The sequence below is a fragment of the Pteropus alecto genome, unplaced genomic scaffold (genome assembly GCF_000325575.1).
Source record: "Pteropus alecto unplaced genomic scaffold, ASM32557v1 scaffold171, whole genome shotgun sequence".
Classification (NCBI taxonomy): domain Eukaryota; kingdom Metazoa; phylum Chordata; class Mammalia; order Chiroptera; family Pteropodidae; genus Pteropus; species Pteropus alecto.
The window spans coordinates 5,356,900-5,381,397 of NW_006431925.1; the positions used below are offsets into that span (position 1 = coordinate 5,356,900).

The 24,498-nt window shown below is 34.7% G+C and overlaps 1 protein-coding gene across 6 annotated transcripts in view; it reads left to right on the plus strand.

The window, feature by feature from the left end:
- NUBPL (nucleotide binding protein like) overlaps positions 1–24,498 on the plus strand; it is a 180,050-nt gene that overhangs the window by 917 nt on the left and 154,635 nt on the right. For 5 of the 6 annotated variants that reach the window (XM_025043382.1, XM_025043383.1, XM_025043385.1 and 2 more), the window contains one exon: positions 2,335–2,369. The exons of the other annotated variant lie outside the window; for it this stretch is intronic. In XM_025043382.1, the coding sequence (XP_024899150.1) occupies positions 2,335–2,369 (35 nt within the window). The remainder of the gene's footprint in view (positions 1–2,334; positions 2,370–24,498) is intronic. 6 annotated transcript variants of the gene reach the window in all.

The following is a 24,498-nucleotide window of genomic DNA, read 5'->3' on the forward strand; positions in this document are numbered from 1 at the left end:
TAGAATATTAATTCTGTCTTATGAGGAACGTATGCCAGCTGGCAAGTACACAGTATTAAAATTATAGTTTTGTTTTTTTAAAAAATTTGTATTTGTGAAGTTCCTAATATCTAGTTACTTAAGGGTTGATAGTGATTAGGAGCTTAGATTTTGGAGTTAGACAAAACCAGGTATATAGCCAAGTCTGTGACTTCCTAACTGATAAAAAGGTGGTTAGGTTGCCCATCAGATCTTCAGTTTACTTAACTGTAAAATGGCAATGATGATAACCTGTTTCATGGGATGGTTATGCAAATTAGGCCAGTGTCTCCTACATAGTAAGTGCTCAATTTTGGTTGCTGTTACTATTATTTTTAAAACATCTAGTAACTTTAATACTAAATTATTTCTGTGCTTTTATGTTCTTTTTCTTGTGGAAGAGTTTTTCAGATGTTTTGAAGAAATTAAGATTTATCAAGTATTGTATTACGATAGACCCTTAATGTACTATTTGATAGGTAATGTATTGTTATTAAAAAATGGTTAGTGATTGTTCTTAATGAATTCATGCTCTAGCCACACATTTTTGCTTTTCTTTCCTAAGGGCTTGCAATCCATCTATTTGATATTTTGTTTTAAAATTTAGAAACTCTTAGTCTTTGGTTCTAGAATTCATCTGTTGTTTTTTGAAAATTCAGAGTACATTTTCTTGTTTTGAGTAGTGTGAATCCTTTTGTCTGCTCTGTGATTACTTAGACTGGTTAAAGATGGAAAGTATTTTCATGACCTGTAGGCTAGCACTTGTTTAAAACCGAATGTTTCTTGTTTTTTGGTTAGAAGATTTTGCCATGGCATATGAAAGCATTTAAATAGGTAAATACATGAGAAAATGTGTAGTGTGTGACACATAGTAGGTGCTTTACTAAATGTCTCTTCTTTGTTTTTTTTTCTTTGTTAACATTATACCTTCTGTCCCAAACAACTGGCCTATACTTTTTTATAACAGTTCTATTTGCATACATATGCCTTAGAAATATATTATTTCTGTGTAACTCTGTTGGTATTATATTTCTTTCCCTTATATGTATTTATTCCTGTTTCAAACTATCTCAAAATATTTCCTGTTTGAATTTGTATACTTGAGATATTTTGGATTAGAATGGTGACCTTTGATTAATACAAACATGTCCTGTGATTCTATTGTATAAGTGCAGGAAGACCTTAATAAAATGCATTAATCTGTAAAATTACTGCTTAAAAATTGGATTATGTTTAAACTATCTATGATGTACCTGAAATTCAGAATTATTTTATAATTCATAAAAATTAATTTATCAAGTGCCATGACCAAGGGTGCATACTTTACATACAGTATTTCACTTAATTCTTGTAACAGTTATGAAATAGGAATTATCCTATTTTATAGAGGAGGAAACAGACTTAGGAATAAAATATCACACAATAGAAAGTGGTAGAACTTGAATTTGAACCAGGTCTGTCTTGAAAACTGTCCCGTTAACTACTTTAAAGGAAGCAATCTTGGCATCATTTATAACATTCTTCTGTAAAAAAATGTTATCCATACTATTAGGGCTTATTTATTTGTCAGTCTTGAAAATATCCCTATTACTGGGCTAAAGGTGGTTTTGGGAATACTACTTTCCTCCTTTGGGATTCACTAGTAGTTTTGGGAACATATTTTACCAACTTACCTTTTACCTTCTTCCTTTTCCTCTGCATAGTAGTTCAACCTTTCGTATATGTGGATAATTGTGAGTTAGATATTTAGAATTTCTTCATTACCAGCATTTATTTTTGAAAAGCAAGAGGATCATATCAATTTTTGTTTATTAAAAGGTAGATAATTTCTTTTGCAAAATACGTTTTGAAAATAATTGCACTATATATATCATTAACATTGTTTTCTTAAGAACTAAGTGGATTGTTTAAACAAAAATAACCATGGCATATGAAAGCATTTAAATAGGTAAATACATGAGAAAATGTGTAGTGTGTGACACATAGTAGGTGCTTTACTAAATGTCTCCTTTGTGTTTTTTTCTTTGTTAACATTATACCTTCTGTCCCAAACAACTGGTCTATACTTATAATAGCAGATTATAAATGGATTATTTAAATGTTAATTTGGGGGCGGTCATCTATTGCTAATGTTGGAACATTACTTTCTTTTTTGTGTTTTTTACTTTCTGTGTTTTCTCCATGTCCTTGTTTTTTACAAGGGAGATATATTAAAAATTTCTGTCCTTTTGTTATTACACTGAAAATATTGAAAGGCAAAATTAATTTTAGTAGAAGGAAAGTTACTAAATTTAATTACTTTTTTGTTTCTTACAGTGAATCTTGCACTTGCACTAGCAGCGAATGATTCGGTAGGTGTTTATTAATAGAAATATTAATTTATTAAAATGTTTTTTAAGTTAATATAAAGAGCATATTGATATTTTTCATTTATTCTGTCAGAAGCTATATAGCGTAGCTGTAGTCATTTGCGTGTTTTTATGAGACTCAAAAATCTGCCTTAAGTACTGGTTACATTTAATAATAATAATAATGAAAATGGAAGGGGACTACTGGTCACAGAATTTCAGCAGCCTCTAGAAGTTAGAAAAGGCAAGGAAAAGATTTCTCCCTAGAGCCTCCAAAAGGTATACAGTTCTGCCAACATCTTAATTTTAGCTCACTGAAAGCCATTTTGACCATTTCTTACAGTAGAAGTAGGAAACTAATATGGACAGGAAGTCAGTTTTTTATTTATTCAATTTCCAAAGACATCTTTAATTTGCCTTTATATTTGATATTGAGTAGATGTAGAATTTCAGGTTCAAAATAATTTTCTCTCTGAACTTTGAAAACAATATTTCATTTTCTTTTAGCATGCTAATGAGATGTCTGATGCTAGTCTGATTCATATTGCTTTGTAATAACCTGTGTTTTTTCCCCTCAAAGCTTTTAGAGGTTTTTTTTTTTTTTTAGTGTTTTTTTTTAAGTTTAAAAATGCCACAAATATGCATCTAGTTGTTGGCTTTATATTTTTTTACTTGCTTGGAAGTTGGTCAAGCGGTATCAAGGATTGTCTTTTTCAGCTTAGGAAAAATTCCTTCATTGATTGCTTTTTGCGATGTGTTTGCTCTCTCTTCAGAAACCTATTAGGTAGATATTGATTCTTTATGCTCATTAATTTTTCACTCATATTCTTCATCTCTTTGTCTTTTCTCTGTGTTTTGGAAGATGTCAGATTATTTTTCACACTGCTATATGAGCTTTTAGTTGTTATTTAGCCCTTTTATTTTTTTAATTCAGAAATTGTGTATATTTTTTCTAGTTTTCTAGAACTGTTTATTTTTCAGTTGCTATCTATATCTACTTAAAAAAGGGTTGTATCATTTGTTTGACTCTCTCTGAGATGCTATTTACAATTAATAAAATAATGTTCCTTTTAACGCTTTCTATTTATTTAGCATGGTGATTCTCATAATGTGGTCCTCAGTCCAGCAGAATCAGCATCACCTGGAAACTTGTTAAACATACAAAATCTTGAGACCCACTCCATACCTACTTAATCAGAGACTCTGAGAGTGGGAGTTCTGCAATCTGTGTTTTAACTAGGCCTGTAGGTGATTTTGATGCATGCTTAAGTTTAAGAACCATGAATCTAGAGTTTTTTTAAAACTAATCTACTAATGGCACCTTGTTTTTTTCTAGAGTGGTTTTTTATTTAGTTAGTAAATAAAAAAATAGTAAACTATTTTTTCTCTTTTTGTTTCAATGGGCATTTGAAAGAGAAGAGAGAAAATCATGTATATTTAGGCAAGCTTGTTGAAGTAAGAGACAGTAATATATTTAAAAAATAATTTTTATTAGGTCATTTAGTTACCCTGGAGAAAGGACCCCATTTTCCTTAAAGAAAAGGAGGAAACAGGGAAAATTTAGTGGGTGGAAAGGTAGGTAAATTTGTAGGTATGGGGATCTTTATTTTGGTTATCATTTCAGCCAAAGCTTTGAGTCTTAAGACAATGTGAAGCAACTGTGTAATAAGGGATTGAGGATGAAAAGAATAGTTAAGAAGGGGTTGATTTCTTCATGTTCAATGTTGCTAGTCTTGATAAGATGGTAGCTCAGATTTTTTTTTCTCTTTCTGTTTTTTTTTCTTCTCTCAGGGAGCAGGGATGAGGACAGCCTTTAATACATATAAAGCATTATATGTACGCTTTATATGTATGATGGAGAAATTGACAACAAGAAAGGAAAAGCAATAAGACTTTCCCTTTTCCACTTATTCAGAAAACATTTAGTATTCTAAATGTTTTTAAACATGCTTATAAAATCTTCCTTAGGAGGTTGTTCAGTATTCTGTGATCCAGATGAAGATGTTTTCCTGTTTTCAATTTCTTGATATTTTGTAGCAAAATTAGAAATTAAGAAGAAGAAAGCTAGGAAATTTGAGCAGCACATTGTGATAACTCAGATAATCTTACATAATACAGTATTTTATGGCTACTATTTTGTCCTTTTTAATTAAGTTATGTGTACTTAAGAAAGATGAATTTTATATAGCTTGTACACTTGTCTAATAGTTTTTGTCTAGGGAGCAGCATGTTTGGCTTAAACTGTGATCTGCCAGAGGACTATTTGCAATAGGAAAGAATTGTTCTGTATGATTTATATTTATCTGGCATAGTTTTGTACACTCTATTTCCCAACTTAAGATTTTATTAATATTACACTTATTTAGACAATGCATTTGTTCTTTAGGGGAAACTCAAGTTTCCTCTCAGCCCTTCTCTTTGCCTGAACTGATAGAGATGGCTTAGGTCCAAGGACATTTATTAGGACATGGTGCCCCAGTTAGAATGGTGTCTTTGTAACCTCTCTAGTGATTCGTTGCCATGAGGTCTTAATTCCATGGACCTGGTTCTCCTTAGTCCAACTTTGCTTAAGACGTTGCTAACTCTTTTCTCCTGTTGTTTCCATGGGTTGGTGCCCTTTTTCAGTATTGGAGTGGGAAGATCTAATAATATTAGGTTGTAGGCCTAGGGTAAACAGGTCCAGGAAGTTATTCATTTTACTTTTTTTTTTAATTTTAATTTTTCAATTACAGTCAATATTATGTAATATTAGTTTCAGATGTACAATGTAGCAGTTAGAGATTTATATAATTTACAAAGCGATTCCCCCAATTAGTCTAGTACCCACCAGGCACTATACATAGTTACTACAATATTATTGACTGTATTCCCTTTGCTGTACTTCATATCCCTATGACTATTTTGTAACTACCAATTTGTACTTCTGAATCCCTTCATCTTTTCACCTGACTCCTCAAAACCCCTTCTATCTGGCAATCTCCAATTCTCTATATCTATTAGTCTGTTTCCATTTTTGTTTGTTTTTTAGTTTCCACATATAAGTGAAATCATATGATATTTTTCTTTTGCTGTCTGACTTATTTCACTTGACACCCTCTAGGTCCATCGGTGTTGTTGCAAATGGTAAGATTTTATTTATTTATTTTTTTTTCTGTGGCTGAGTAATATTCCATTGTATATATGTATCACATCTTCTTTATCCAGTTGTCTATTGTCTATTGGGTGGCCTCTATATCTTGGCTATTGTAAATAGTGCTGCAGTGAACATAAGAGTGCATATATTTTTTCGAATTAGTGTTTTGGTTGACTTTGAATAAATACCCTGAAGTGTAATTGCTTGGTCATTAGGTAGTTCTATTTTTAGTTTTTTGAGGAACCTCCAAACTTCAGTAGTGGTTGTACCAGTTTGCAGTCCTACCAATAATGTTCCCTTTTCTCCATATCCTCACCAACACTGATTTATTGATGATAGCCATTCATCTTATTGTGGTTTTAATTTGCATTTCTCTAATGATTAGTGACATTGAGCATCTTTTCATATGTGTATTGGCCATCTGTATGTCCCCTTTGGAGAAAAGTCTATTCAGGTTCTTGGACTATTTTTTAATTGGATTGTTTGTTTTTTTTTGGTGTTGAGTTATATGAATTCTTTATCAATTTTGGATATTAACTCCGTATCAGGTGTATCACTGGCAAATATCTTCTTCCATTCAGTAGATTGTCTTTTCATTTTGTTGATGGTTTCCTTTGCTGTGTAAAAACGTCTTAGTTTGATGTAGTCCTATTCATTTATTTATTTTTTTGTTTCCCTTGCCTGCGAAGAAATGTCAGAAAAAATATTACTGAGAGCAACATCAGAGAGTTTGCTTCCTGTGTTTTCTTCTGGGAGTTTCATGGTTTAGGGTCTTACATTTATGTCTTTAATCCATTTTGACTTTATTCTTCTATATGATGTTAGAGGGTTGTCTAGTTTAATTTAATTTAATTTATTTATTTATTTTCTGCATGTATCCCTTTGGTTTTCCCAACGCCATTTATTGAATAGACTATCTTTACTCCATTGTATATTCTTGCCTCCTTTGTCATAGATTAAATGACCAAATAGGCATGGTTTTTTTTTTTTCTGGGCTCTTTATTCTGTTCCATTGATCTATGTGTCTGTTTTTATGCCAATACCATGCTGTTTTGATTACTATAGCCTGTAGTATAGTTTGATATCAGGTAGTGTGATACCTCCTACTTTGTTCTTTCTCAACATTGCTGTGGCTATTTAGGGTCTTTTATGGTTCCATATAAATTTTTGGATTATTTATTCTAGTTCTGTGAAAAATGCTATTGGTTTTTTGATAGGGATTGCATTGAATCTACAGATTACTTTGGATAGTATGGACATTTTAATGATGTTAATTCTTCCTATCCATTAGCACAGTATATGCTTCTATTTATTTGTGTCTACTTCCACTTATTTCTTCAATGACTTATAATTTTCTGAGTACAGGTCTTTTACCTCTTTGGTTAAATTGATTCCTAGGTATTTTATTATTATTATTTTTTATGTAACGGTAAATTTTATGGGATTGTTTTCTTAATTTCTCTTTCTGATAGTTCACTGTTGGTGTGTAGAAATGGAACCGATTTCTGAATATTAATTTTGTACCTGCTACTTTACTGAATTCATTTATAGGTCCTAACAGTTTTTTTGTGACATCTTTAGGGTTCTCTATACATAGTATCATGTCATCTGCAAATTATGACAGTTTGACTTCTTCCTTTTCAATTTGGATGCCTTTTATTTCTTTTTCTTGTCTGATTGCTATGGCTAGGACTCCAAATACTATGTTAAATAAACTTGATGAAAGTGGACATCCTTGTCTTATTCCTGATCTAAAGGACAAAGCTTTTAGCTTTTCCTTATTGAGTATGGTGTTAGCAATGGGTTTGTCATATATGAGCTTTATTACGTTGAGGTGTGTTCCCTTTATTCCCACTTTGTTGAACGTTTTTGTCATAAATGGATGCTGGATATCATCAAATGCTTTTTCTGCATCTATTGATAAGATCATATGATTTTTATCTTTCAGTTTGTCTACCACATTAATTGATTTGTGGATATTGAAGTAACTTTGTATCCCAGGAATAAATCCAACTTGATCATGGTGTATGATATTTTTAATGTCTTTTTGAATTCGATTTGCTAATGTTTGGTTGAGGATTTTTGCACCTGTGTTTATCAGGGATATTGGCCTATAATTTTCTTTTTTTGCAATGTCTTTGTCTGGTTTTGGAATCGGTAATGGTGGCCTTGTAAAATGAGCATGGGAGCCTTCTCTCCTCTTGAATTTTTTGGAGTAGTTTGAGAATAGGTGTTAATTCTTCTTTGAATATTTGGCAAAATTCACCTGTGAAGGCATCCTGTTCAGGATGGTCACCTGTGTGAGTGCTCCAGGCGTGCTCTTTTATGTGGGTCACATGTGCCCTCCTGTTGTAATTGAGCCTTGTTTCCTGCTGGTACATCACTGGATGGGATTGACTCTCAGGCTGACTGACTGTGAGGACTGGCCACACTCACAGTGTATGAGCTGCTGTGTGGGGGCTGACCCCACCGGTAGGATTTGCCCCAGTGGGCTCATGTGCCTGTTTAGACTATCTTTGGATGTGCTGCTTGTGGGGCTAATCAGGTAGTGCTCTGTTGTGGTCTCTGGGTGTGTTGGATTTGGGGCCCCCTGGGAGGGGCTCCCATGCAGGTTAAGGTCAGCTGCTGCTTGTTACTGCTCGGGGTTACCTGGTAGGAGCTACAAAGGGATCTGTGGTTGGTTGCTGCCTATGTTGGACCTGGCGGCGCAAACTGAGGCTGGTTGCCATCAGTACTAGGCCTGGGGCAGTTCAGCAAAAGACCCAGGGCATCCGAAGGCCTGGAGCCACCTGCTGGCTGCCAGTAAGGCTCAGCTTCTGAAGGACCCTCAGGTGAGGCGTGGTCCCAGGTGTTTACCAGGGCAAGGTAAGCGGAGCTTACCATGCTGGTTCAGATTCAGATTTGGCCCAGTGGAGGTGGGGTTGGAGGAGGGCTCAACACAGGAAAGATGGTGCCTGCCTGTAGGCTGCATGGGAGGAGGGCTTAACGCAAGGACAATGGCAACTGTCTCTCTAGTTCTCTCCCTGAAGCCACACAACTCAGTCTTTTACAGTATGTTTGTGGCACCTCCCAAGATGCTGTTTCTCCGTCAGAGCCCAAACTGAGTGCCTGCGAGTGAGTGAGTCTGTGTGCAGGCCCTGTAAGAGGACTTCTGGGTTTCTGGTAATGTTCCATCTTACCCAGATGGTTGGAATCCCCACTGATTTTCACAGCCAGATTTTGTGGGGACACCTCTTCTTGGTACTAGAACACTGAACTCAGTATTCTAGTGTGGGGCTATTGCTTTTCTAGGGGGGACCACTGCAGCCAAGATATCCCTCCCAACACTCAGCCACCACACGTGGGTGTGGGGCCAGACCATTTTGCATCTCTACCTCTCCTATTAGTCTTGATGTGGTCTTTTCTTTATATCCTTAGTTATAGGAGTTTTATTCAGCTAGTCTTCAGATAGTTCTTTAGGTTGATTGTTCTGTAATTTAGTTGTAATTTTAATACTGTCAGGGGAGTAGGCAAGCACAGTGTTTTCCTACTCCACCCTCTTGTCTGTAACTCTGTGTCTTATTCATTTTACTTTTAATGTTCACCTTAGTAATCTCTAAATTGGATTGTGTAAACCCTAGGGTGGGGGGTATATATGATAGTCCATTGTGATGTAGGGAGGGAAATTTTTCTTTTCAATTTGTATTAATTTTCATCTTTTATGTTTTTATGTATGCTTTATAATTTATATGTATAGTAGTTCTAATATAATTTCTAAACAAATATATTAACATATATTGAGGATATGCTTACACATTCTTTACTGAAAGGTGTGCATGATTAGAAAAGTTGGGACATCACTGGCATAGGCAAAAGAAATTTCTTGGCTGGATTATCTGCCCAGTTCAAAAGAAGACTATTTTGTAGAATGAGAGAGATTTTATAAGAATAGGGTATGAATTTTCTTTGCTTTTTCCTTGTCTTTTGTACTTTCCTTTGGGGATCTAAAAGTTAGTATCGCAGAGCAGAATTTGGGATCATTTATGTCATGCATCTAAATATTGCAGACAGTGATTTGTTGGAGCTGGCTCATCCTTGTTAGTGAGAACCGACTGTTAAACTTTCAGGAATTTTGCAAACCAGTTGATATGTTGTTAGCTTGAAATAGAGGATGGTGGGAGTATTTAAACCATGGAAATTGGCAATACTGAAAATCAGGCTTCCCATCTCATTCTGAGCTGGTTGTTAAATAGTTACTGGCACACTATTGTCATGCGTATCGACAATCGTATTTCTTGATTTTTCTTTTTTTTGTTTTCTTAATCACCTTTAGTATGGATCTCTAAAATGTAGAAACATTTTAAATCTAATAAACAGTGAGAACACTGAGACTGTGAGAGGGAAACATAAAGGTCACCAGAAACCACTGATAAGCTCTGTGAAATTTCTAAGTCAGTTCATTTCAGTTCAGCAAGCCCCTACTGAGCACCTATAATACGAATTCTTAGTCACCTTGGGAATATAAAGAAAAATAAACATGCATTGTGGTAGTTTAAAGCCTGCTAAGACTTCATCACAAAACAGTGTTTTGTGTGTGTGCGTGTATGTAAGTGTGTATCTCTCTGTGTATCTGCATGTGTGTGTATTTTGGTTATATGTAGCTGAATTAGGTTGAATAGTAGTTTCTTCTGTGAGTGAGAAAGTGTTAATTAAAACAATACTTATGATTTTATTGTGCTTCATAATAGAATAGACAAATTATGTACTCTTAAAGGTTTTATAATCTAGTGAAGACAGAAGGAAGATAAATGTCTTAAAATAATGAGATATTTTCAAGGTCAAATATAGTGGTGTATCTGTCCAAGATGACTAGCTTTTACTCCAGAGAAAAGCAGTCTTTTTTTCTCATAGAGCATTTTCATGAACATAATTACATTTGATTTTACAGAAACCTGTAATGTAATGCATGTAGTAATCAGTTTTATAGTCTTTATTGATTCTGCCCTATCCTTGCCACAATTCATCAGCCAGCAAATGTCCTTGTTTCTGTCTCTAATATTTTTCCAGTATGTATCTTTCTATTTCAACTCTTTCTATTCTCACTCTAAGTGAAGCTCACATTACTTCTCTTTGGCTCATTCATTCATTTATACCTCAAACGATGAGTGCCTACCCTGTCTCACTTAGGATACAGAAATGAATGAGACACACAGTCCCTGCCTTTGAGGAATTCACAGAATAACTAACAGACCGCTGCACTGACCTTTTACCTGCTCATGCTCAAATCTGTTCAGTACACAATGCCAGATTACTCTTATTAAAGTACTGTTGGAACCACATTACTCATCTGCTCAGAGTCACTGCTGAATGCCTTTGCTGGTATTCAAGATCCTCTATGATCTGGCTCCCATCTACCTTTCTGGGTTTATTTTTAGCTCTTCTTCTAAATGGTTCCTGTGCTCTAGCCAATCTGGGTTACTTGCTATTGCCAATGTGGGCTTGGATATACTGTGTCCTTGATAGATTACAGCCTTTATTACGTTTCTACTGGAGTGTTCTCTGTACCTTTCTTCAGCTTAATATGTCCTGTCTTCCAAACTGCTGTGTATGGCTATACTGGTTTTATCATGCGTAAGTGTGCTTGTTGAGGAAGTTGAGTGATGGCAGAAATCCACGCTACCCTCCCCTTCACGTGTACCTGCAGGCTGCGTTCTAATTCACACAGAGGCACTGTAGGAGCTACCCTGTCCTGAGGGGCAGCTTAGTGAAGTGCTCCCTGAATTCCCCCCAGCGTGAGGGTTCTTTTTTCCATCTTGTAAAATCCAATAGCACTGTTTATTTGTATTTATTTGTACCAATGCAGCCATTCTTGTAATTTTTAAAACAAATAATATAACTAATATTTACTGCACTTATTGTATGTCAAACCCTATTCCTCATGACGTGGTTCTTAACTCATTTACTCTTCATAGCAACCAAAAGGCATAGATACTGTTGTGATCCCTGTTGTAGATATGGAAGCAGAAGTACCTGGAGGCTATATATTTTGCCAAAGGTCACCCAAGAAGTAAATGGCAGTGCCAGTATTTGAATGCCAATCTAAATCTTGTGCTCTTAACCTACTTGCTATATTACTCTTAGCAAGATTCTTATGATTAACTACTGTGTTGTTGTCATCTTTGCTACTCTTAGCAGCTAGCACAGTGCTTTATGACTTAGGAAATATGCAGTAAATGTTTACTAAGTGGATGAATCGAGTGCATAGGCAGATTTCACAATATGTAAGTGCAAATTTTTGTTTTGCTTGTTTTTTGAGGAGTGGTATGGGATGAGAGGGCTTTTCGAGGCTTAGTAGCCTATACACTGTTCTTTCTGTGCTTCTTAAAAGATAGTACTCCATTATTCTGTTTGTCTCTCTTCTCATTTTATACTCTTTATCCAGTAATGTCATCTTTTCCCAGTGCCCAGTTACTACATATATGCCCTTGTTCCAAATGCATCACCAGGCTGGATATATCTGCTGTGTACTAGGCCTGTATGTGTAGTTTTCTATTGTAAATGTCCACTTGAATGCTTTATTAGCATTCAAACTCAGCATGTGTCAAACCAAACTCTTCTTTCCTTTAACTATATTTGTCTTAAGGGGGTCATGTGGTTCCCTCTCACCTCTAAATCAGTCAGGTGTTCTTGCTGCTTCTACCACTTAAAACTTTCCAGGATATGTGCTGTCATTTCATTCCTTAATGCCATTGCCTTATTCAGTCCCGTGTTATGGATCTTCTGTGAGGTGATTCCTGCTCTCTTATTTTCTCTGCTATGGTGCTTTGGGGGAAGGACTAACACTTTTCATATAATTTAAAATTTGTCTACTTGTTTATCTTGTATATTAGTGTGTGTGCCTTTTGGGGACAATGATTTTGGTTTTGTTCCTTTTTTTAATCCTCAGTACCTAGTCTAGTGATTGTCCATAGTAGGTTCTTGGGAAATGTTGGTAGGGACAGTAAAGAGTGGTTGTGAATATATGTATATTTCATATACATGGCAAATTCTAAGTGCCGGATAAGTTGTCTATAGTTTGTTCAGTGCTAAACTATGCTTTTTTTATGAACAAATGAAATAATTAAAATCTAAATGAGATAGCATATATGAAGTGCCTAGCACAATGGCTTATACATAGTAAGTTCTAAATCATTTTTTTAGTATTAGTAGATAAATTAAAGCTTTTTCTAAGTACTATTTCAAAACAAAAGTTGATATGCATTTTACTTATTTGGTTATTTCAGCAAAACTTATTTTAAGTTTTTATTTATTTTCCATTTTGACAGAGCATAGCAAGGATGGCTTTCTTTGTTCTATAATGTTTGGGGCTTCACCAGGGAAGACTCAAATGGCTAGGGACTGGAATTATTTGGAGGCTCTTCATTCACACAGTTGGTGCTTGGACTGCGATGATCTGAAGCCAGAATTCAGCTGAGATTTTTGATTGGAGTGCCTTTCCATGGTCTTTCCATGTCACATGGGCTTCTTTACAACATAGCAACCTCAGTGTAGTTGGATTTCTTACATGTGGCTCAGGACTCCAAGAGTTAGTGTCCTAGTGAATAAGGAGGAACTGTATGGCCTTTTGTGACCTAGCATTGGTAATTAGGCTAGATTCTGGATTGAAGTACTCATGTGCCTTTCCAGATTTTGGAGAGGGGACATAGACCTTGCTTCATGATGTGAAGGATACCAAAAAGTATATGGCCATGTTTTAAAACCACCATACCAGATCTGCTGGTGTCCTATTTAGAAATCTGGATAGCATCCTTATCTTTCATTTTGCCCATTCTACTCCACTTTCATGTATCAATCCCAAAGTGCTGACCTTTTTCTTTATTTGAGAAATATCACCTTTCCTCCATTATCATGAACCTAGGTAAGAATTTTGTCACCTTTTACTTAGGAGTTTCCCGTAACCTCTTAATTGGTCTATATAATCTCTCTCATCTTGAATTAAATAATGATTCATCATATTGATTATAGGATAGTTCTTACTTCATACAGGTCTATGCCCAAATTGCTTAGCTTAGTTTGTAAAGATTGGCTCTACCTAAATTTCTACTCTGCACTTCACTTTGCTTCAACTGCTCCTTTGCATTCATTGACTGTCTTCCTTGCCTTCTTCGCCTAACTCCTTTTATTCTTCAGGTCTTATGTTGGCCATCACTTCCTCTGTGCAGCATTCTGGTTTCAAAAAATTTTCATTTCTTCTATTGGTTCATATGTTTCTCTCCTGCCATTAGAGTGACTATAGCTTCCATGAGGTCAGGGACTGCATCTTAAATCATGAGCCACTATTGACTGACCCATTATTATGTGCTCAGTAAATGCTTGCTAGACGATTGAAAACAGATTACACTTTGGTGGAATTCTCCAAAGGTTTGAAAGTGTTATTGGGCTCTCTAAAATATCTATAAAATTAATAGGGATTATTATTATTATTTTTTGCTTTGGGAGACTTATGCTTGTAGAAGCTTTTAAATAAGGGAGTTTACATTCTGTGCTTCAACATTTTTATTTTGGTTTAAACATATACAACAAGACCCAAAAACATATTTGAAATATTCTTGTGTGCCAGAAAATTTAGAGAAGTGGGCAAGTATTAGATTTAAAACAAACTTTTATAAGAGTAAAGGCTATGAGAATAAAGTTGAAATCAGAACAGTATTGTTTTTGGTTGTGGTATTTTAAAGCTTTAAACGCGACCTTGAAATATTTCACATTACGGATTTTGTTTCAGCCTGTTTCTTTTTGGTCAGGAACATGTGATAGTTCATTTTTGGCAGTTGTATTATGTGAAAGGGCTGGGGTCAGCACTGCTGTTCAGAAATGGGTCAATGAATGTTCAGATGAAAGGAAAAAAACTTTTAAAGAGTCTTTATTTATTGTTGGTGTAATAAGACAAAATAATTATAAGCTTGAACCTCTTACTGTGTTCTTGCTTCCTCCATCTCTCAAATGCTTTGCCAAATTAACCACATCAACCAATTTTACAGAAAATAGATTGCTGTTTTAAATAGTTCTTTAGCTATCATTTTTAAGAAGCTTCTTCAGAAAATCTCTCTCCTCTCTTCTCATGTCTCCAAAAGGAAATAAGTCTCCGTCATACTTATGTAAAAATCTTAAACTGCTTAAAGAGAGCAGGCAACATGTTCTAATTCAGTGACTGATAAAGTATAACTACCTATTTTCAGCTGAGCTAGAGGAAGAACTCTGTCCTACTGTTGCTTTAAAAGATGATTTTATTACTGTCAGGACAGATAACAAGCTAGGATTTTTCTAAGAGCAATAAATGACAAGTTGGTTTACTGCCTGTGGCTCTTAAACAATGTAACATTCTTAAATTAATGTAGGAAATTACTCAAGTATTCTTTGCATGCAGTCTAGATTCTCTGCGTGGAGATAGGATTGCTCTCTGTTTAGATTTTTCCTGAATTGAACAAGACACATAAGGTTTCTTCAAACCCTGAAACAGCCTTTGGCTCTCAAATTTGTGCCGGAATGTTGTCTGGAGTGTGATGGGCTCTTTGCCAGTCGCCATGGAAACTGACCAAGGCTCTATCTAGTCCTTTGGTCTATTTGCTTTAAATAAAAGATGACCAACATATCTAATCTGATTCTCCACATATGTATTTTCTTTAAAAATGATTAAAAATACAGTTTACATAAAGAAGTATAAGGTATCTGTTTCATATTTCTATTAGGCTATTTAAAAGAATTCTATGCAGCTGAAGAGTGTTCCAGCAAAGAAACAATGAAAATTGTCATTTTGGATGTGCATAATTCCATTCGTTTGTGATTTTGTCAGTTGGCTTCTGTGCTTACATATGCAATGGAGTAATATACTAAATTTCCATTTACCTGCTTAGTGATGGAGAGAGACTTGTTGTAGAAATTAAGGAAATGGTATTATCATATGGTATTGCCAAGTGAAATGTGGTTTAAGTTATGGTGTCAGAGACATAAAAGTTAAAAGCATCTGTGAGGAATTAAGATAATTAAGTATTCAGATGTTATAGACACCTAATAGTACATCTTCCAAAATTACCAGTCGGTAGCTAAAATTAGGGAAAGCTTTATATTTATGGTAATCTTTAGAAGTCTGAACCTTGGCAGTCTCTCCTATTTCTTTCGTGAGGAACTGGTGAACAGGAGAAGGTTCTGATCAGAAACTATCTGGGGAGTTACCTGGTGTTGATAGAAAAGTCTTTTTAAAAATTAGTTAATTTAAAAAAATCGAGGTGAAATTCACATTTGAAGAGTTTTGTGCTGTGAGCCAACTGATGACATTGTTCCATTTTTAAGGTATGACTCTGATTGAAAAGGTGAGATGGAACTTGGATGATTGAGGCTTCCTCTGGTTGTCCAAATAACATGATTTCCTTGAATGTACAATAAAGTCTGTTTGTATGAAATGAAAACAAAGAGTATAATTACTCAATACTTCTGCAAATAGAGATACTTTCATTTATTCGTTCAGGTATTTACTAAGTACTTAGCATGTGCTAGGCACTTTTCTGGGTCCTGGAGTTTTAGTGGTAAAAAAGCCCAAGTTCTTCTTTTTAAGGAGTTTAGAGTCTAGGGGAAGAGATATAATAAATAAACATATCTCTTTAGGTAGTAATGAGAGTTATGAAAGATAGTAAAGCAGTGTAAGGAAATAGAGAGTGGTGGGAAGTGTTATTTTAGATAAGGTCATCAAGAAGGGGCTTTCGGAAGACATTTGAGCAGAGATCTAAAGAAATTGAGAAACTGGGCCACAGGAAGAACAAAAGCCCTGAGGTGGATCAACTTGGATTGTTTAAAGAACAGCAGTCGGTCAGTGTGACTACAGCAGACTAGGGGAGAGGTAGGCAGGGGAACGTCATACAGGACCTTATAAGCCTTGGTAGAAATTTGAACTTTTTTTTCTGAGTATGATGTGAATTTTTCATCAGGGAAGTGGCATGATCTAATTTATTTGTTAAAAGATGCAGCTACGTTATAGAGCATGGACTGTAGGGGAAAAAGAATAGAAGCAGGGAGACTTGCTAGTAGCTAATGCAGGAGTTTAGGGTAAAGATGGTAGCTTGGACTGTTATCTACCTTGGTGGTAGAGGTAGTGATAAGCACTTGGGTTCCAAAAATATTCTGAAGATAGAGCTAGGAGGACTTGCTGATGAATTGGATGTGGATGGTGAAAGAAAGATGATTCCTTGTGGGTTTTTTTTTTTTTTTGGCATAGTATAATATCTTATGTAACATAAAATTTATTATTTTAATCATTTTTAGTGCATAGTTCAGTGGCATTAAGTACATTCATACTGTTGTATAACCATCACCACTGTCCATCTCCAGATTATTTTATCATCCCAAACTGAAACTGTATCCATTAAACAATAACTCCCCATTTCCCTGTATTCCCAACCTATGACAACCACCATTCTACTTTCTTTCTTCATGAATTTGCCTATTCTAGGTACCCCATATGAGTGTAATCATACAGTATTTGTCCTGTTGTGTCTGGATTATTTCACTTAGCATAATGCTTTCAAGATTCATCCGCGTCATAGTGTGTATCAGAATTCCAGTTCTATTTAGGTTTCTTGGGTTTGGTTTAGCAACTGTGTGAATGGTCGTGATATTATGTGAAATGGGAAAGACTTCTGAAGGAGAAGTTGGGGGTTAAAATCAGCTCTCTGTATACATGTTAAGTTTATATTTTTATTTATTATTATTATTTTTTATTGTGGTGACAAGTTAAGTTTAAAATGCTTAGTAGACACCTGAGTGGATATGTTGATAAATCCAGAGCTCAGAGAATTTAAGGCTGGAGATTTAAATTTGGGTATCATCAGAGTATAGGTGATATTTAAGGCTCTGCAACTGAATAAGATCACCTGGGAAATCAGGGTAGTTTTGAGAAAATGATCTGTTAACCAGCAGTACATTTTAAGATTGTGTTAAAGGAATACATATATTCTAGGACTTATCTAAGTTGCTAAACCTGTAGAGAGTTTAAAAAATTGATATTGATTTTAAATGTTCTAATTAGTATAGCATATTGGTTTTAAGTGGTTGTCTGCTTATTTTATTAGCCAATTCCCTTATTTTCTTTGGCTTAAAATAGTGGTGAGCTTTGTTCTTTTAGGAGTTCTCTGAGGAATTAAAAAAAATGTGTGTCAGGATGAATTGGGTACTGACTAGAATGATTATTTCCAAAAGCTACATAGAATAGAATTTTATCATGGTAGGGACAATTCGAAAATTAATAGATGCCAGTGATAATAGGATAGCGGGAGCTTATTTATGAACAGAGTCTTTTAGTGAGCAAATACCAGCTGTGCATGAGTAGGGGTGGCACTCATCCAGGGGAAGGACATTTTGGGGTAAATTTGTGTACTTTTTTTTTTTTAACAGCAGAGAAGCTTTTTAGTTAGACTGCTGTTCTCTTTCTTTTCCAAAAGATTAAGTTTCAAAAGAAGGATCAGACCACTCTGGTGGGGTGAGGTGAAGGTGGAGGACATATTTGGAAAAGAGGGATGTTTCAACAATACTGTGATAGAGCTTTCCCTAGACACTGTGTTTCATAGGCATTTGACCAAGTATTTAAGAGCCAAATCTTAATATGACTTTTTTCTCTCCATTTAATGAGAATCGCTCAACTTAATTAGCTCCCAGTTTTGTCTTTACAATGGTCACACCACAGAGCTTGTGAATATCAATTCTTTTAAAAGAATTTTTCTCATAAATAAAACATGTTTAGAGCATCAAATCTTTGCAAAAGTAGTCTGGTAGTAGAAATTGTTTTTATAATGGAGAGAAAAGAGGTTTGATTTCATGTTACTAAAGGATGTTAAAAGTAATCAAAAGAAAAAGAGAAATTTGAGAATCTAGAGAGTCTACCAAACACCATTTTTAAAGGAGACCATTGAACTCAGGAAAGAATAGACTTGCTTGGAAACAATTCTGATAAATGGAACTTGGGGATCTAACCTCTGCCTTTGACAAAATCTTTTGCAAAGCTGCTATTTCTCCTTGAGGACCTTCAGTTAGGTCTCTGACATTTTTGTATTTGCCAAGGAAAGGAGTGTGATAATATAGATGGTGTTTTATTTTTATACGTGATTAGATAGGGTAGATGGAAGCCAGCTGTTGTTTAAATATGTGTCTTATGAGAAACACTGTGGGGAATATGACATAGGCAGTAGTAAATCAAAGGTGGCAGAAGAGGGTATTGCTGAGGCTAGTGGAGCAGGGGTGGGACAGGTAACGTCTCTTGTTTCTTCTGGTGATTCTTGGTGTTAGCTCTGGCAGAATTATGTAGGTTAGCGGATTACCTCACATGGACTGTGATTTTATGACTCAGTTTGTGAAACTGGAGAACCTAAGTCATTCCTTTAAAGTGTGTTTATTAATTATCTGCTATGTGTCAGACACTGTGGTAGGAATTTTGAATACAGTGATGAATAAGGCAGTCCAAGTTGTTTATTTATATCTGTGAAAAGTTCCGCAAAGGAGAAATCCTATTGTCAAAAAAGCATATAATTGATCCTAATCTGAGCATTTAGGGAAGACTTCCTTTAGGGAGTAATATTAGTCATATCTGCCTTTCTACAACCACCATTACTCTCTGTTCATTACTCTGTTTTATCTTTTTTATGGTAATAATTATAGCCCCAAATTCTCTGTCTGTCTGTCTGTCTGTCTATCATCTATCTATCTATCTATCTATCTATCTATCTATCTATCTATCTATCAATCATCTATCTATCATCTATCTATCTATCTATCTATCTATCTATCTATCTATCTATCTATCACTATCTATCTATCATCTATCTAATCTTTATCTATCTATCTATCTATCTATCATCTATCTATCTATCTATCTATCTATCTATCTATCTATCTATCTATCAATCATCTTATCCTCTCCCTCTGTGTTTCCTCCTCTCCCCTCTCCCATTAGAATGAAAACTCCTGGAGAGCAAGGATTTTGTGTCAGAAAACTCTGAATGGAAGGGAACATGGGGTGGTGAAGGAACAGAAAGAAGGCCAATGAGGTGGCAGTCACTGTGAGAGGGAGAGCAGCAGCCTTGAAGACCTTGTCAAAATTTTAGAATTTTAAAATTTATCCTGAGGACATTGAGAAGCAATTTTAAGCAGGGGGTAGACATCATTAGATTTACTTAAAGATTACTTCATTGTTGCATGAAGAATGGAGGGGATGTCAAAATGGGCAAAGGAGACCAGTGTAGGCTATCACAGTAACCTAAACAGGAGAGCATGGTGATGTCTTAGACTAGGGTACTGGCAGTGGACATGGAGGAGGGGATAAAATTGGTAGGTCTTGATGATGGATTGTATATGAGAGAAGAGAGGGGGGAGTAGGGGATGACCTCCATTCCAGGTTTCTTGATTGTATAACTGAGTTGATGTCAGATACATTTTCTTAATGCATTTGAAAAAATAATATGCATATTTTAAAATTTGGTACATAGTAGAATTGCCCCTGATTGTGAAAATTTAGCAAATGTTTTCCAGTCAACTTTTGGTCAAGGTAAGAAAACAATACTTTTTAGTCTATACTGTTTTTACCCAGTAATAAGTAATCTATGTCTTTGCTTAAGGCTTGATAAATGTTATGTTTGACTGGAATCCTAGAAGTTTTTTTTAATGGTTCTGTTGAGATATAATTCACATACTTTACAATTAATCTATTTGAAGTGTACAATTCAGTGGCTCTTAATATATTCACAGAATTGTGTGTCCATCACCATTTTTATTACCACCAAAATAAATTCTGCACCTCTTAGACATCATCCCTCAATATCCCCCTGTACTACAGCCCTACACAACCACTAATTTACTTTCTGTCTCTATAGATTTGCCTTTTTTGAACATTTCATATAATGGAATCGTACAATATGTGGTCTTTTGTGGCTGGCTTCTTTCGCTTAGCATAATGTTTTCAAGGTTCATCCATGTTGTAGCATGTTTCAGTTCTTCATTTCTTTTTATTGCTAATAGTCCATTGAATAGATATATACTACATTTATTTATTCATTTCAGTTGATGGATGTTTGGGTTGTTTCCACTTTTTGGTTTTATGAATAATGTTGCTATGAATATTCATGTATAAGTTTTTATGTGGACATATATTTTCAGTTCTCTTAGGGCTATACCTAGCAGTAGAATTGCTGGGTCATATGACAATTCTGTGTTTAACCATTTGAAGAACTGCCAGATTGTTTTCCAAATGTAAAATGGCTATTCCATTTTACATTTCTACTAGCAGTGTACAAAGATTCTAGTTTTTCCACATCCTCGCCAATACTTATTTTTTGTCTTCTTGATTATAGTCATCTTTGTGGGTGTGAAGTGGTTTCTCATTGTAGTTTTGAATTGCGTTTCCCAATAGTGTTTCTATTGGACTAAAATGAAAATGAAATGGAAGCTGGGCAGTTTACTGGTTGATATAGAATTTAAAAGGTCTTTTTGATCATAAGAGAGTAGAGATAAATTGGCATATACAAGTATTTTAAGCATTTTTCTAAGGCTTTATATTCTCTTTCTGGTTCTCATTTGGCAAGTAACAGTTAAAACATTTATTTTATACCTTAAGTTCAAAAAGATTTTGAGGTTACACAAAAATAATTTTCACAAATACCCCAAATATTTTTGTTGTAGTTTTTCTTTCCCTTTAAAATACAATCTTCATTCCTTTTGGCTCCTAAACAATATAGTTGAGAATTTCTAAGTGATTATAGAAAAATTTAATTGAATGATTCAAGGACCACCTTATACCAGATAGCATGTTTACTCATGGATGCTACCTTCACAACACCTCCAGGCTTGTGGAAGAGACAGATACACATATTTATTTACATAAAATAAGATATATAATAATAGGATACACATAGTATAAGGAAGAATGTAGTAAGTGCAGCAGTTGGTATAAACAGAGTGCGTTAATACCAGAGTGGAGAGAAATTAATCACAGTGTTAAATAGAGGCACTGTTTTGAAGGCTAGATCAAATTTGGCAGATAGAAAGATAGCAGAAAAGAAGAGAATTCCAGTTTGAAGGAACTATATGAGCAAAGTCATGGTAGCAGGAAATTTATTGTAAGGTATTTGGAATGATAAGTAGTCTGCATGACTCTAGTGCATAGTATATTGGGACAAGAGGTCTTTTGGGGAATCCAGCTGAAGATAGACTGGATGCATATGTAAAGAAGTTTGGATTTTGTCCTGTAATCAGTGGGATACATTAGAAAGTTTTCTGCTAGTCCACAGTTCATGATGAAACCTGTGCTTTTCAAAGGTAAAATTTATAATGATGTCGAAGGACAAATTAGAGACATTGGAGGCAAGGGAGGCTGTTAAAATAGCTATAGAGTTGACTTATCAACTAAAACTGGCTTAACATAGTGGTTTATTAATTTCATATAACAAGGAATCTGGAAGTTAAAGAGTTGGTTAAAAAAGCATTCCAATTATATCAGGGGTGGCATTTTTGCATTTCTCTTGGCTTAATTCTTATAAGATGACTATCTCATTCAATCACAAAGAGGAAGAAAAAAGAGTGTGCTCCCTTATTGCTTTTTTGTTAGGGAAGAAAACTTTCACTCCCTAGCTTCACTGACTAAGATTGAATCTCATGATTGTGACTTTGCTGCAAGGGAGGCTGGAAAAATGGGGAATCTGACATTTTCTACCTCTATAGTGGAAGGTGAGCTATGTCTTTGGAAAGAAGGGCCGGGGGTAAAGGTTCTCAGTCATAACAACTAGTAGTGTCCGCAGATGCTAATGTCCTCTAGTTAGTAGTAAAAAGTCGAAAGAAGAGACAATTTTAAGAGATACATTAAAAGGTAAAGAGGAATTAAAGATGACTCCAGGTTTTGGTGGTGAATGAAAAGGTGAGCCACTTATAAAAATGTATTTCCCAATCTAAAATTGAATGGGTCTTTAGTCTATTAATGACACTTATTGAATCTATAACTTGATGCCTAGGACCCTATAACCTTACCTTCTAATCACTAAACCTAACATAGAGGAGGCAGTTGGAAGTAATACAGTGGTTTTTAAGTGCTATTCCTCGGACCAGTGCCAGCTTGCTGCATAAGGATCACCTGGGGAGCTTGTTAAATAAATCAGAATCTCCAGGAATTGATATTTTTAGGTCTGGGATTTGACCATCAATTTTGTTAACAAGCTCCCCAGGTAATTCTGATACACAGCTAGGTTTGGGTGTATTTGGTAGAAGTGTGGACTTTGGTTTCAGGCAAACCTGGATTTGAATCCCAGCTTTTTACTTATTAACTGTGTGAACTTGGGCAAGGCACTTGACCTCTCAGAGCTCAGAGCTTTCCCTCTTCTGTGAAATGTGTAATAATAATGATAATAATAATAATGATAATAATAATAGCAGCTACTTTACAGAGCTATTGTGAAATATAGAGATATGTATGTAATATGTCTAGCATAATGATTGGCACATAGTAAGGATTCAGTAACTGGCTATTGTTAATGTGTGTTAGCCTGTGGTAAGTATTTTGCATTCGACTTAGCAAAGAAACACAGATGTCTATATAGCCACAAAAAAATAAGAAGCAAAATATAATAAATTGCTTCTTTTCTTGCTTAGTATCTATTGTAATTAATAGCTGATTTCCTTTTGGTCTAGCCAAGTATCTTCTAGGCTTGAGCATGAGTCTTTGTTTATTTTTTTAACTGCAGTTTTGGATGTATCTGTTCTGTGTAATCTATATAATTATATAACTTAAAAATGGCTAATATAACAAAAACCCTAAATCCCATTTCTGTGAAATATGTTATTTAATATTTAGTAGGAACTATTTTTCACAGTGATGTTATATAAAACCTTAGACATTCTCGCACTTATAAAACAAAAAAAATTCCAGACGATATCAGATGAATACGTGCACATTAAGGATCATTTTGTTATTCTTAAAGTTTATGTATAGTTGCCTGGGTTAATAATTATAATGTTATTTTGGATGGTTGTTCTGTGTGGTAAATGACTACTCACTGAAACTAAATGCTTATTTTTCCTGTTTCAGTGCATAAACAGGTCTTGGTGGAAAAGAGAAAAGACACTAACATTGAATATTTACTTTGTGCTAGGAATTTGACTTAATTTGTCTCATTGGAAAGAGGCAGCATGCTATAGTGGTTACCTGTGGTGTCTGAAGGCATGTTGCCTGCTTTACTGTCCCAGTTTCTGCATTTACAGCTGCCTGACTGTAGGCAAATTACTTACCATTCAGTGCCTTGGTTTCTTCATTTACTATTATTATACACCTACCTCATGAGTTTGTTATAAGGATTAAATAAGCTAGCATATGTAAAGTGTTTAGGAAGTGCTTGGCATATAGTACTATATTATTGTTAGCTGTTCTTTAAGTTTCACAAATTCACACTGCTGTATAATCTCAAAAATATCTTGTGAGATAGGTATCTTCTTAATCTTAGTTTCATAGGTAAGAAAACTGAGGTTCGGTGAGGTTAGTAACTTATCTACAATTGCCCATCTATTTAGTGATGTAAATCCTAGATGCTTTTTCATGCATTCTACAATGCATTTTATGTGTTAGTTATTTTAAAAAATCCTCAAAATGGTAATCACTTATATGATTCATATGGTATTAAGTAACATTGATTTTCATTTATCAAAAAAATTTTTTGCTGCTAGCCAATAGCATTAATAGATTAACTGTTTTTTCAACTTTAAGTGTTAATATTTTGAAAAAATATAGTATTGATCCTTACTTTAAAATATGGCATCAAAGGGTAACTGAGATATTTAAAAATATACCATTTAATGCAATAGCTATTTAATTGAAATTAATTACATAAATATAACTTATCTGGGTTTAATAATGATATTTTTATAACATTATTTTGTCAATGATGATCATAATGGTACCTTTGTGGACATTTCATAGTTTTTGAACTTTATTTTTAATTCGTC